Below are 15,478 nucleotides of genomic sequence, written 5' to 3'. Positions count from 1 at the left end.
TTTGCTAGCAGGCGAAATTGACGAGGAAGCTCCTTCCAGCATTACAAGTCAATGGAGAGCCGCGAGTTGTGCCCTCCAGTGGGCGTGGTTTTCGGAGCTCTGTCTCTATTGCAGTGGTCAATTAAGATGTCAAATAATTCATTTGTATTCGGTTGTTTTTTTCATATCAACTAATGAAGTAGTAATTAAATTCTCACATTATTTGAACATTACAAATGTCAATAAACAGCTTCGAAGAGAGAGTCAAAACAAATAGCTCCCTTCACTGCCCAAAGTCAGTTGACGTTAGTGCTGAAATTAACGATTAGACGACTCGATGACAGAAAATGTATTTTTAATGAATCTGTTACTTGTATAAATCATTTATTTAGCAAAACTTATGAACATTAGCTGGTTCCGACTTCGAAATTGTGAGAATGTGCTGATTTTCTATTTTGTTTATCTCTTTGTAAATTAAACCCACAGATCATGGGTTGTTAGTAGAACAAAACAAATCATTTGAAAATGTCACCTTGGGCGCATTTTTCCCACGTTTTTTTTGACATTTTATATCTTAAACAATTGCCAAAATGAAATAAATATAATCAAAATCATCATCAGCTGAACGGCCATGCTGCTTGCAGTGTGAACACAGTAGAATAAACGCCAACAGGCAGCGAGATGAAAGGAAACGTCAGTAGATGACTCCGATAATATCTGAAATCATCACTTCGTCCTTGTTAATAACCCACACATTCATCGCTACAATGTCAATAAAACAAACAACCTAACTGAGGACTCAGTACGTGCCTCAAATAACCTTAGCTACAGCTAAATTCATTCAGACTTCTTCAGCTCCAAACTAAATATCAAGTAAATCATCCGTGGAAAGAATATCAGAGCTCTGCCATCTCCTTGTAATACTCCAAAATAAATATACAACAGTATATGAGCCATTATTATCTGTGTCAAGGGAAGGCCACTTTGTATTTAAACTATGGAGGTCAAGATTAGGTTATTACACTAATCATGTGCACATAATAAACTCCCCAAAAAGTAACTTTCACCCTCTGAGCAGACAACTACGGAGCCCCGTGGGGAATTTTTTTGTCTGGTGCGCACCAGAAACCTTTCTCATGAGCATGTATGCATGTATACAATATCAGGTATATTTTGTTGCGTTTTCAGGGTAATAAATACCTCCTCCTTGGCAGCCATTCTGACCACTATTTAGATTTAGAATATTTAGTTTCTCGCAAGCACGTGAACAAAAAAATCCCCCATGTCCTTTTAGGGCAGGGGTGTCAAACTCATTTTACTTCATGGGCCACATACCCCTAATTTGATCTCAAGTGGGCCAGACCAGAAAACCTCTCCAGAAAGATCAGAAACTTTATCTGCCACAGAGTTTCTTGTCAGCTTGATGTTGGCAAACGCAAGTTGCTTCTTCTATGACAGCGTTCTAAGGCCATTGTAGGAAAAACAATAATGTTACGGACCTGAGAGAGGGGTAATAGTCCGAGAAAAAACTCAGAATTTCTAAGATTAAAGTAGTACATTTACAGAAAAAGAACTTGGATATTCTCTGAGATTAAAGTGGCAAATTTGGAATTGGAATAAATTACTTCTCTGTAAATTTCACACTTTGCAAAGTCATTAAGTGGGCCTGATTGGACCCTTTGGCGGGCCGGTTCTGGCCCACGGGCCGTATGTTTGACACCCCTGCTTTAGGGGCTCCGTAGACAACCTCCAAACTGAGTGATATTTCATTGTCACTATACTGATTATGACCCTCGTTGCTCAGAAATATCAGCCAGTCCTAACTGGTTTGTTGCTTTCAGGAATAATCAGAATTAATCTGTTATTAAATGTGCCACAGTGCAACTTTGGCATTTTACAGAGATCTATTGAACACAACAGGATAAGATATGAGAGCTGTGCTACAACGAGATCAAACATTATTATGTAGTTAGTACAAAATGAAATGCTATACAGTGTAGTTATATTTAATATTGATGCCAAAAAGCCAAGGACAGCATGAATCCTCCATTTACTTCTGTTTTTAGATGGAATGATTAATGTACAACTAAGTCTCTTTTTGATTTTAGACTTAATATTTATTTTTAATTCTGCTCTTCAAACTCACACATTATTCTATGTTTTTGAATAATTTCTGTGTGTATTTATATATTTGGTTTGCAGCCACCATTCTATCCTCCTATAGCAATAAGCTACCCTGTCCAAGTACAATTCAGAAGAAAAAAAAATAACAGGTTACTTTACAATATAGGAGTATGATAAATAAACAATCAAAAGAAGAAAAGAAGTGAGTGAAATTATGGTAATGGCGATGATTTTTTTACTGTGCAAAATTCCAGAAATGATCTCTCATTTCTCTGAGATGATGACATAAATGAAATGAAAGGCAAGACAGTTCACCTCAAACTTTAAACAATAATTCTCTTAATATAGATTTTCCAAACATAGCTTTTGATCAATTTGCCTTCTCTTAAGTCAGGAGAACAATCAGGGTTTCATGTCATTGTGTTCCCTCTATCAATAAATTATTGAGTAAAATTTCACTAAACCAAATATCAACATAATACACTATCGGTCCAGAACGGATTAACATTTACGTTACAATGTTTATTTTTTGGATTTTGTGAGTTTTAAAAGGCAAAATATGCCTTCCTTTTTTAATTTTATAACAATTCATTTTTAGGAGCTCAAATTTATGTTGAAATGACATTTTATATATCTCTCTCCAGAACCATCTGGTGGCCAGAGTTTTCACACTTTTTGTGTGCTATGTGTCTTTATGGCAAATGAGTTAGTTGTTGAGTGTGGCTGCCTGTTCCTTTTCCGCTTTATCTTTGGCCTTTTCCTTCTCCAGCAGCTTCTCCTCCTTCTGCAGCATCACCATGATGTCGGCCACCTGAGTGGTGGAGATGTCGATGTCCTCCTTGTCGATCAGTTCCACCACCTGGGATCATGCAAAACAAAAGGAATTCATTTAAGCCCTTCACATTTGGTTTCAAATCTTAAACATGTCTGTATACTGTTAGAAATGCATTGTAAAATAAGCAAAAAATAAAGTCAAGTTTGGAAAAGAACAGGCAGTTTAAGAACAGTTTAACAGTCAAAAACTCAGCTACTCTGCTTCATTGGGTATCGCCAGTGATTCAAGGTCCTGATTTGATTCTTCATCAGTTAGGTTAGGGAGTTTCAATAGCAATTTTGTTTGGATATGAAAAAGATTCTCAGAGAACTTCTGCTGTAATTTGTACAAGCAAGAAGCAATCCTCAAATATTTTTTTATAATGCACCAGGTGAATGTTTACATTAAGAATTGACCCCCAAAAAGTTAGTTTCAAGTACTATTATACATCCATGGTGAAAAGGCAGATATTAAAAGATCGATTTCTGGATTTTATGAATCGATATCAGAACACTCAAACAAAGGAGAATCTGTAGCCTGGTTATTCAATTGGATTTGGATTTTGGATTTTAGTAATAATTGTACGTACCTTTGACATGAAGCAGAAGTTCGACTCGAAATGGTATTACTACTTTTGTAAAATTAATTAATCAATTAAATTACGATCTATCATTAGCTGATATGATATCCAAATATTCAATCTTGATCTTAATTAGGGCTGCACCATATGAAGAAAATATATATTATTTTGGCCGATATGATTCACGATATTGGAGGGAATGATCATTTTTGTATTATTATTATTCTCAATGAAAAATATTGGATTTGGATACTGCACTAGTCCATGTTGCGATTTCGATAAGATTGCAATTAATTGTGCAGACCTTATCTTAATTACTTCACCTATTCCAACAGAGTATATGAATTCAACATACACTGACAAATGGGTGATGTGTTAAAACCAACTGAATGAGATACTTCAAGAAACTACAACACAATACAATACAATCAGGCGAGTGGTTCTCGTTTCCTGTCGGCCTACTTTGATGACGTCGTCGATGTCGATCTTGCCGTCCTTGTTGTCGTCGAGGGCCTCGGCGATGCTCTGCAGCTTGTGCTCGGGAATGTTCTGGATCTGCCGCATGACGCCGATCAGCTCGTCGATGCTGATCAGGTTCTCCCTGAAGGTGTAGAACAGACTGCATACAGGAAACGGTATAAACCAAAATGCAACGGACACGTGGTGGAGAAGTCTCAAGTCAACATGCCAAGCCGATTCTCAAGCTTCATTGGTTAGGTTCAAATTTTTGGTCAAAGCTGCCTCAAAGTTAATTTAATGCTAAAAATGTATTGATGATTTGAACTAATTTTCACGCTGGTAAATACAGTTTATAGCTGCTCTGGGCAACTTTAAACAACTCACAAATTAAGGCAAAAATTAATCCTCAGTAAAGGATAAACAAAGGGAAGAGGATTAGGGCCACCTGTGAAAAAAAGTATTAGGGTTCTTTATTACATGTCATTTAGCTGACGCTTTCCAAAGAGACTTACAACTGCTGTGTATATCAGAGGTCACACGCCTCTGGAGCAACTAGGGGTTAAGTGTCTTGCTCAGGGACACATTGGTTGATGTATCACAGTGGGAATTGAACCCAGATCTCCCACACCAAAGGCATGTATCATATCCACTGCACCATCACCACCCTGACTTTAAAGCTGGAGTTCTGACTTTATTCTCAGAATTCTAACTTTAAACTCAGAACTCAAATACTTTTTTTTCACATGTGGCCCTAATCCTCTCCCGTACAAACTAAACCTAGACAGTTTGAACTGTCTGATTCTATCCGATTTCACTCAACATTAGGGAGCATTACGTGTTTATTAAAGTGGGTGCACAGCAACCAGTGGGGAGCACTCTGGTGTCGGGAGCAGAAATGGAAGCTGGTTGATCCTTTACAGCTACATTTCAGCATCTGACAGTTGAAACCCATGATGCAATGTTAGCATTTAGCAAGCAAGCAAATGTCGGTTTACCACAGTCCAGCTTACCTTGTGGAATCACTTTTTTTAATAAAGAATAATCTGTAAAATGTTTAATACATTATGATTTAGTTTTACAATGGTAAACTAATAACTGGCATGATAACTAACAGGATATGTTTTTTCTTCTTCTGGGAAACCTTTTGAGTATTGTTTAATCTCCACCACTATTTCACAATAAAAGGAATGATGATGAAGAAAAAGATACAAAGTCAACATTTGAAAAGAAATCTTAAAGCAAGTGGGACTACCTACAGTAGTTACGTAGTAAACAAAACTAAAAAAGCCATAAGAGCTTCTTTTTTTTTTTTTTTTTTACATTTGGGGGAATATATTTATTTTCTTGCACCTGCATATGTGGCTGAGCTACTCCAACCATATTTGTCAGTTTGCTATTTCTGTGGACTCTTATAAAGATATCAGATAAAGACCTACCTTTTTAGACAGGCATTTTGTTGACCTTTTGTTTTTTACACATTGCTTTGTCATTTTAATTGTGTATTGTGTTTTTATACATTCGATCTTGTATGTTTTTTTATGTAAAGCCCTTTGTGATTTTTATCCGTGAAAAGTGCTCCATAAATACATTTTACTTACTTACTTTATATGAACCACCACAGATAGCAGTGTAGTGGTTAAGAATAACATATTACATACACAATACATCAGCTCTTACCCGACAGGCGGGCTGGTTCCACTGTCCATCTGTCCGTCCAGGATGACTTTGTCCTTCTCCAGCTCCACGATGATCTTGTCGATGCGACCGATCATGCGGTTGACTCTCTTAGACAGACGCTGGCTCGCCTTGGATTCCTCCAGCGCTTTTTCTTGGCCGGTTTTAGAAAGCTCCTTCTTTATCTCTTCCAGATCCTGGAAAAAACACATCACATGAAAAACCCCAATGTAACAACACGCAGACAGATAGAACACTCTTAAAACCTCCGCTTTTTATATTTGAGGGGCAATAGAGCTCAACAGTGTGGTTCCCAGAAGTCAAAATCCCATTGATTTTCTCCATAAGCACTTTGATTATCAGCCATAATGTCTACGGCATCTGAGGCAGACTGACCACGAGGTACGAGGTTGCGAAACGAAAGTTTCTGCTCCTGTAAAAGTCCGTATGAAATCAACCTTGTTTTAAGAAAAACACATTTTAGCTCATGGAGAAATACTAACACTACCAACAATCCTAAACGCAGAGTCCAAAATAAGCACAATCAACAAGCCAAACGCTAGTAAAATAAGCAAGTGGCTGGTATATTTGCTTCACTCACCAATAGGGTTGGGTACCGCAACCCGGTTCCACTATGGAACCGGTTCCGCTATGGAACCAGTTCCTACGCAACCGGTAGGAATCAGAACGCAAATTTTGGTTCCTCATTTCGGTTCTACTTAATGTGTCAACTGAAATATTTTACCTCCGTCGATTCGAAACGGACGTAAAAATATCACTCTCTCTCTCTGTAGTCTACCGTTACTTTTAAAATGCCATATTTTCACTCTGGGCTCACCAAAACGGACGTAAAAGCATATTAACCAATTCACTGTTAGGTGACTTAGGTTTATTTAATATATTTAAGTACTTTAAAATGTTAATATATTGTTAAATGTAAAAAATGTCAGTTTTCAGTTTTTCAAGAATCGGTTTAGGAATCGGAATCGTTTTAAAAGTAGCGGTTCGGCATCAGAATCGTAAAAGTCCAAACGATACCCAACCCTACTCACCAAACCCCAAAAAAACACTTGTAATCTACTAAGTGGTTGGTCAAATTTGAACATTCACTAGCCATTTGGCTGCTGGACGAAAAACTACATTTTTGGACCCTGCCTAAGCGTTACAGCAATGTCTCCGATTGGTCCAACTTGCTGTTAACTGTTTACTGTACCCGCAAACCCACTGAAGTCTATGATCGTTTCTGCACACAGTCTTGTTCCTTTGCCTTTTTTGCCGTTTCCCAAATGTTTTTTTTCCGCATCGTCATATGTTTTATGGTCACGATACTGCACATTGCTGCAGCTCCTCTTTTCACCCTGTGTGTTGAGCTCTCCGTTTTAGCTACAGAGTGAGGCATCTCACTTCTGTTGGGAGTCGCACATGCGCGGTCTTGGGTGTTTTTTGCCCCCAACGTCTCCTCCCAGGCAGCACTGCAATGGTTATGTTTAGGGTTAAGGTTAGCTGCCTGGAAGACGCCGTTGGAGGCAAAAAAAAAACACCATCGAGCCACATGCGCAGTAGCTAGGTAAGCACTGCTAGCTAATCAGAAGCAGAGTATGAGGGCGTGGCAGGCTAGCAGCTAGGCTAGCATTATTACATGTGTTAGAAAGTGACCACGTTTGTCTCTGAAGTAAAGGCTGGACTACAATAGAGCTGTTTGGAGCAGTTTGTGAACATTTTTTTCTGTTGGAGATGGTAAGTCCCTTTGGGGGGGACTTTGGGCTTTTTCACTTTGTGAACCTTTAACATGCACAAAAAGATATATAACACAATAAAGGAAAGGGAAAAAGCCAAACAGCATTATATGAGCACTATAAATCTTGTCTCTCTGCAGTAACTACTAGACAGGCACCTCGTTGTATTCCTGGACATCGTCCTTCAGTTCTTCCAGCTCTTCTTTCTCCAGAGTCAACAGCCTCTTCTGGCCCTTCAGCTTGGAGCACGCGTCACTCAACAGGTCAATCTCTTCTTTGGTGATCTCCTCACCCTGGAACACAAACATACCATTGAAGAAGTTTGCTCCTAAATGGTAAAAACAAAAATCCACTACTTGGATTAAAAACTTCTATTACAATGTCCTTTAAAAACATACAATATGTCCTTAGAAGCAGGCCAAATTAAATCTGACTTAAAGACAAATTTATTTTAGAAACAGAATGATAAACATGTCGGCTTAAGGTCATATTTTCCCTCAAAGTAAATACAAAGTAGGTTCAAAAAGTGCATTCACTCAACCAGTACCACATATGCATTTAATATAAACCCAAACACACAAAGTGGGTAAAAGAGGGAAGCTCTAGAGGACACTGGGATACTCCACATAACCAAGGGTGTAACTTTGGTTTTAGAAGTGGGGGGGGAGAAGAGAGAGTGGGTCTGGGGGTCCTCCGCCAGAAAATTCTTTTCTTTTTGAATCCCATTTCCTGCATTTCTACATACATATAGGGAATATGGTGATGTAAAATCCAGGAAAGAATTAAGTTGGTCATAATTATAAAATCTGCCAGAAAAAAATAGAACTAAACTATGCATAAGAGAAATAGGTCTTACTTTCTTCATTGTTTGATATGGGGACCGATCGCCAAGACTTGAGAGAATCATTTTATAAAGTCAAAAATGTTCACAAGTGGGTGTGGACACAAATAATGCCCTAGCCCATAACCCCAAAACACATTACCACAACTTAATGAAGAGAACTCTGTGGAGCTACGAAGGCTGCTAGTTAAGAGAGGGAAAGCTTCAACTTGGTCAGTGACACTTTCCAGAAGGATTGACGAGGAAAAGAGAAGTCCATATAGATTTGGGCCAAACAGAATTTGCAAGTTATACTTTAGCATTTCTTTAACCAATTTAGATGAGTGGGGATTTCTGTAACAAGCGAGGAAATGTTGGCAAATGTTGACCATGACTACCATGGTTTGTCCACACTACAATTTGTTTCATTCTAGAAAATAATAATGCCTATATCTTTGGCTTAAATGGTCAGATTTGTGTATATATAAAAAAAAAATATATATATATATATATATTGTGTCTGATTTGTCTGCTCTCTTTGCTATGATTTACCTTGTCTGCTTTTCATCCCACTTAAGAACACACAAAGCTGAATACGAGCATTTGTGGTTTGGCCCCTACTTGACTGATGTCAACATTCATCTCATCACACCCATAAAGGCCTTGCATTTTAGGGTTATTCCCTGTAATTATGATTATGTTCTCACTCCAACTGAACCTGAGATCGAATGGCAGTCGGAAAAAGGTTTTTAAAAAAAAAATGCCAGAATTCTATGCAAGTACTGTTTAACCCTCATTTGGGCGGGTCCGCTCAGAGAAAGACAGGGCAGATAGTGTGTGCAGGGGTAAACTGGGATAGATGTGAGGGTCATTTGGGAGGAGACATCATTGAACCTAACCTGGTAGCGCAGGAATGTCTGCCACTGTTCAAACTGTGAGGTACAGAAGACGCAGATGACAACGTAGCAACAAGTGAGTGACAAAAACATCAAAAAATACAGCCTGCGTAAGAAAATGTGTCCGCACTAAATATATCAAACATTAATGTTGTGTGCTGGTCAAGGGTTAGCGTTACCATTAGGGAAAGAGTTACAATAACATCCTCTGTGACATGAGTTTAAATTTCTGTTATAAACATTCTTTGGTATGTTAGTTGAAAGCCTAATGACTTCTTAACTTAAGGAAATATTATCTACAAGTAAAAATACAAAACAAATTCATAGATGTATGTAACATGGTACATACATTTATTGAAATGCAAAAAGAAGTATTCAATATAGTACATCTCTGATACGTACAGCTTTAGAGAGGACAGTTTGTTGTTTTAGTCTCTTTTTTTTTTAAATACTGGTACATAAAAATGTATGTAGAAAAGTATGAGTTCTTTAGAAGTTTACCAGAAATCAGAAACGTCCATGTCCGAATTGCAACTAAATGCAAACAAAACAGCATTAAACAGAAATTGACTGATCTCACAGACTGCATGTTTGGAGACATCACCTTGATTCCTTCTATGACAGGTGCTGGATCCCTCAGTGTCTCTGAATGTGCAGCCACATCAGCTTTTACCGGCTCGGCTTCAAACTCCAACTCACCCTCCTGTAGAGGACAGTGATGAGGCAACTGATTCAGTTAAGTAATGAAAGTGGAAGAAGACCACCTTAGTATCTGTAGGATAACATAGACATGGATCAACATGCATTTACATTTAGAACGTTTTTCACTAGGGGTCGACCGATACTGGTTTTTCAAGGCCAATACCAATGCAGATTATTAGTAGTTAATAAAACCAATATTTGGACTGTACAGTAAAAATGAAAATATTTTAGTCAAAACTAACAATTTGGAATGTTACAAACTCCAACACAAAAGTTTGCTTAAAAGGACAAATCCGGCTCAAAATGAACCTAGGGGTTAATAATACGTGTACCGATTTGTTTTCATGCTAATCGAATGTGACCAGTTTTAGCTCAAACCGCTAATTAGCTTATAACGCTAGTCGTCGGGACATGTGTAAAGTAAAAAGAAATTGCTATTTCTATGTATACTCTCTATACTGTATACGAGAACGGTACTGTCTTTATAAACTATCTTTTTAATAAACTGTCTGTACACTTACAAAGTTCTCAATGCCTCCGTTTACATGTAGGGACCCTCATTATGCTACCGTGGAAATGTGGTGCTATTTTGAGCCTTGTTAGTGGTATAGAAATAGAGATTTCTTTATACTTTACCCTCTGCCCTGAAGGCTAGCGTTATAAGCTAATTAGCCGTTTGCGCTAAAACTGGTCACATTCGATTAGCATGAAAACAAATCCCAGAGAACGGTCGACTCGGTACACGTGTTATTTAGAGCTGAAGATCTTTGCCCGAACCCGTCTTAATTTCTATCATTTTACACGGGCTCGGCTTGCGCTCCGGGTTGCGCGGTAAATGAGTGGTCAGGTGATGCGTTTCGATTAGCGTGAAAATGGATGCCGAGGAGGTGAAACGGAGGCTGGCCTCTGGCGATTACGTTTTGGTTGCACTGGCAAATCAAGCAAAGTCTGAGGTGTGGAACACTTTTAACCATGTGCATAGTGAGAATAATGAGGCAGTGGGTTATGTGAAATGCAAAAGTTGCGACATTCTGTTAAAGTACGACAGAAAGCAAAGAGCTGTGTGCGTGCGCACATTTGAATAATGTCGGGCTGTAAACGGGTTCGGGCTTTTAAAAAGCTGTCAATCAAAATGTACGAATTCTGTCGGGCTCGGGCCTTGTCAGGTCTAACTTTTAAGGCCCAATTACAGCTCTAGCGTTATTAACCCCTAGGTATATTTTGCACCGGATTTAAATGCTTTAAGCACTTATTTAATGAAACTGAAATTTTAAAAACTTAATACACAGTCAAAAAAAATAATAAATAAAAACAAAAATAGCTTTTAAATGTGCTAACAGTTTGTTTGCAGTTTGCAGCTGTAGCACACTTTTTAATTAATTAACTTTATTGGTTATCGGTCAAATAAAACACATATACAGATAATCTGCAAATTGCCGAATATCGGCCCTGATAATTGGCCAGGCCGATGATTGGTCGATCCCTAGTTTTCCCAAATAAACACCTTATGAACTGTCATGGAAACAGGTGTAGAGGGCTGGGCATCGCACCAATAAACTTTTACTGAGCACTAACCAAAATGTGTCTGTTGCCCACAAGTATCAAAAACTGTCAGGTTCGGGGCGACCTCTAGCTCACCCAGTAGAGTGTTGAGGTAGGCTGAGTCCTTGGCAGCGGCCCGGGTTTGAATCCGACCAGCGGCCCTTTGGTGCTTGAGTTTGACACGTGTATTAAACGATTCACAAAATCGGGTTCATGATTATGTTGAGACCTCAATCAGTCAAGACACATTTTTGTCAAAGATCTCAAATATTGTCTCAAACAATAAAAAACAAAAAAACACATCACTGTATAGTTACCCTGGCAGCCTTCTCTGCAGCATCGGCCAGTCTCTCATTCTCCCGATCCTTGTTGTCCTGGCGTATAGCCGCCTCTTCCTGCAGCGTGGTCTCCAGCTTGGCCTTGTTGTCCACCTTGGAGAGCTCCATCTCTGCCACCATCAACTGGGCCTCCATTGTCTAGAGAGGAGACAGTGGGACAGAGTAGAGTACCAAAAGATCTGCTTTTAGAAGAATAACCACAAACTAAACCTTACATGCCCGCAGCTGAGCACGGGAGATAAGCAGCTTATCTGCTTCTTCAATACCGTTTACAGTAACTTTGATCTCTTTTGCATCTTTAAATTGAAATTTAAAAATATCGGCAAAGAGGAGATCTTTTAAATACGAAAGCGTAGCGCTACCACCGAGAAAAAGAAAAGTGATCAGTATCACATGCATTTTCTATTTAAACGACGCGGGCGCTGGACGGTCTTAAAATAGCAAAGACCTTGCGTCGGGCTCTGCGCCGCGCCGGGTGCAAAATAGGGCCCTCTATGTTATAACGTGATAAATAGTACATTGTTGATACGTTGAAAAGATCTTGTTATAACGTGAAAAACAAAATAAACTTTTCACGTCATAACTGTGAACCGTGATACTGATACGTTTTTCTTTTCTACATTTAGATGAGGAAATAAAAAATGTGTAACACGCTACAAAGATTTAAAACAAAATACTAAAAAGGAAGATGCTAAACAAATATAAAAGTAAGGCATGTGTATATGAATGGAAATGTATTTTGTTTTGTCTATTTTATTTATTTTGTCTCTTTTGTATCTTCTGCATGAAATATGCAATATGTACTGTATATAACATTTAGAAATACATTATAATAATACATTAAATAAGATTGATAAAATTCTGAGGGAACCTAGGGACAAAATATAAATAAAATAGAATGTAAAAAGGGTAGGTGCAATATGCAAATACTTTAACCTACACCTTTTCGGTCAGTAATGATTAGAAACGAGTTATGATGACACTGTATGAATTAAGGTGACACTTTTTTTTTTTAACCATTTATGTTATGTTTGTGATGCTATGTAGCTATGTGATCGTAATAAACTAAACGTAAAAAATTAACAAACATTTTGTAAAACATCAATTCCAAAATATTGTATAGATAAAAAGGCCCTTGTAAGGGACACGCACTGCAAATGAGTTTAGGCTTTAAATGCTGTGGGGTGTGGCACAGGTCTATGCTACATACTTCTCCCTATATAAATAAACATCAACAATATATATAAATCTTCTACGTATTATCATTTCACACATACCACCATCTCAGGCAGCGTCTGCAGTGTGGTCTTCAGCTGGTCGGCGGGGGAAAGCGTGTCGGGGAGGAACATGGCCCGGGACAGCAGCAGCAGGGACGTGGGGATCTGCTGGTTCAGATGCAGCTCCAGCCACTACGAGAGCCCAACATTACATGACAGAGGTTAGGGCAGATATGTGATCCGACATGGAGAACAGTAAGACAATTACAAATCTCCCTAAAGTTCCATAACAATATCATTTGAGTCCACGCAACCTCTGTGAATGACTAGAACGATGATGAAACATGATGAATAGAAACATATTTCATTTATTTATATGATTTATTAATATGATTAGCCACTAAGGGATTAGACTTGATTTTGCATGTGCACTTTACTTTTTTCCTTTGTTTAATAATGCATATCCTTTGCAAGTCTTTAAAGTGACAACATGTTTTTTTAGGATAATAACAACTGGCACAGAAGATTAACTCCAATTAGAGCTGGGCGATATGGAGAAAATCAAATATCACAATAGCGATATTGCGGCGATATTGTAGGGTTGACTATTGGCGCTTTCATACAATATTTACACAATAAGATCTGTGATAAATAATCATCAGTAATGTGGATATAGTGACTAAGTGGGTGAAGGCAAATAACAGAACATCTAGAACAGTCTGAAAATGACATCACTTTACAGTTATGCAGGCTGCAGCCTTTGAAACACTTACATACTTATATAGATATAATATCGATATATTGCCCAGCCCTAGCTCCAATGCAAAAATGTATGTATCCTCTTTCATAAAAATGTGTTAAACTCTAAAAGGATCAATCACGTCTAGTCTGTCCTTTTACAGTGAAGACTAAAATGTAACGCACAAAATAAAATGCACATAAATGGGACAAGACATCTTAAGGTAGTAACATTTAAGTTCTGTAACGGAGGGAAACTGAACACACGTGTGCAATAGAGTTGACTCGTGTTTGCTGTGGTTACCTGGGCGAGTTGTTCTCTCAGTCGTTCCTCTGTGACTCCTAGAGATCTCATCCCCCTGACGCGACACGCTGCCTGCACCTCGTTCACGTTCAGACTCTCCACCCCTTCCTCGGCTATCAGCTGGATCAACAGAGTGCACACAGAGCTACAACGACCAACCGACTTACATTTCATTTGTGTCAAAAATGTAATGAAATGCAAGAGAAAATGAAATTGTTTAACTGAGAGAGTGCTGTACCTATTACCCACGGACCAATTTCAGATTTGACTCTGAATGAAAGTCTGTTCAATTCTGACAATGATAAGGGGAAATGTGGTCATTTCCTACTTGAACTTTAGCACAGCAGTTGATACCTTGTCATCTGCCCGGATGTTCCTGAGCTTCATGATGAGCTGGAAGCGGAGGAAGTTGTTGGTCCCCATTGACTGGAGCTCCAGGAGGCGGCAGAGAGCCACTAGCTGAGGCCGGGTCAGGTTGTCCAGAGTCAGCTCGTCCTCAAACAGTTTGGAGAATTTGATGATCTGCTCATTACTGGGACGTTCCCCAGAGTTCCGTATCTACAAACATGTTAAAGTTGGTGATTTGGAAATAGTTGTTAACGAGGGGAATCTGAAAGCTAAAGCAAACTAGATTTTGCAGTTTTAAAAACCTACACAGTGTTTCCCCCAGTATACTATTTATATTTTGTTCTATTTGCACTCTTTCCAACTTCATACTGCAGCACAATAATTTCCCTAGGGATGAATCAAGTTTTATCTTATCTTAAAAAGCAGAAGTTAACAGGACGCCTTAATGCAGCTTTATTTAAAAATGTAGTTATTAGAATCAATGCTGACTGTCATAGTTTACATGACCTACTGTATGACCTCATTTTTCAAGTGTGCAAAGTGGTGGAAACATTTGATTGTTCCCACCACCAGAGGGCAGTACCGAGCCTGTTTTGACTCATTCCATGAACGCCTGCCTCGGTGACACCAACCTTCTGGAAGAAGGTGGAGAACTCCTCGGTCACATTCCCCTGGGCCGCCTTGTTCCGCAGAGCGATCTCCTCGATGGTGTCCTGCAAGAACTTGGCCATCTCCAGTTTGACTCTCAGCTCCGTTTTCAACCTCTCCTCCTAAAAAAACAACAACAAACTCAATGTGTTCAAATAATTCCCCATTCTTCATGACAACTATTATTAAATGACACTGTGTTGAGCTAGCTAGCGAGCAAGTTGAGCATCAAGCGAGGTGACACTAAACTAAGTGGTGATACGACAAACCTACGGCTAACTGAGACGCTCTTCGGTGGAAAAATGATCTTTTAAAATTGACGAACATCATATTTGTAATCCATGGCTCAATTCAAACGGGATCAAAAAATAATTGGCCTCTCCCCGTTCACTACCGTTCGTATTTTTTCCCGAATTAAGGTCCCATGATGTCCACCGGAAGGGGAGGGACTTTGCCTCTCTATTGCACCTACAACTTGCGTCAAAATGATCTGCAACGTTGATTTGATGCATCTCGTATCACGCCGCTTCAGTTCAACGCTTTGGTTACCTTCTTTGAC

At 38.8% G+C, this 15,478-nt stretch overlaps 1 protein-coding gene across 5 annotated transcripts in view; it reads right to left on the bottom strand.

Moving 5' to 3' along the window:
- Positions 1 to 247: 247 nt before the first annotated feature.
- letm1 (leucine zipper-EF-hand containing transmembrane protein 1) overlaps positions 248 to 15,478 on the bottom strand; it is a 29,532-nt gene continuing 14,301 nt past the window's right edge. For 2 of the 5 annotated variants that reach the window (XM_078278312.1, XM_078278313.1), the window contains exons 4-15: positions 15,469 to 15,478; positions 14,904 to 15,041; positions 14,278 to 14,481; positions 13,924 to 14,043; positions 12,942 to 13,073; positions 11,644 to 11,802; positions 9,687 to 9,785; positions 9,086 to 9,118; positions 7,525 to 7,659; positions 5,634 to 5,827; positions 3,960 to 4,116; positions 248 to 2,962 (exon numbers count right to left, since the gene is read on the bottom strand). The exon at positions 15,469 to 15,478 is cut by the window's right edge and continues 134 nt beyond it. In XM_078278312.1, coding sequence (XP_078134438.1) covers positions 2,810 to 2,962; positions 3,960 to 4,116; positions 5,634 to 5,827; positions 7,525 to 7,659; positions 9,086 to 9,118; positions 9,687 to 9,785; positions 11,644 to 11,802; positions 12,942 to 13,073; positions 13,924 to 14,043; positions 14,278 to 14,481; positions 14,904 to 15,041; positions 15,469 to 15,478 — 1,534 coding nt within the window. In that variant the 3' untranslated portion in view covers positions 248 to 2,809. The remainder of the gene's footprint in view (positions 2,963 to 3,959; positions 4,117 to 5,633; positions 5,828 to 7,524; positions 7,660 to 9,085; positions 9,119 to 9,686; positions 9,786 to 11,643; positions 11,803 to 12,941; positions 13,074 to 13,923; positions 14,044 to 14,277; positions 14,482 to 14,903; positions 15,042 to 15,468) is intronic. The other 3 variants (XM_078278314.1, XM_078278315.1, XM_078278316.1) reach the window with 3 other exon arrangements.

Source organism: Sander vitreus, chromosome 20 (genome assembly GCF_031162955.1).
Source record: "Sander vitreus isolate 19-12246 chromosome 20, sanVit1, whole genome shotgun sequence".
NCBI classification, from domain to species: Eukaryota; Metazoa; Chordata; class Actinopteri; order Perciformes; family Percidae; genus Sander; species Sander vitreus.
Note: the sequence above shows the minus strand (reverse complement) of the source record. Positions and strands in the feature narration are given on the sequence as shown.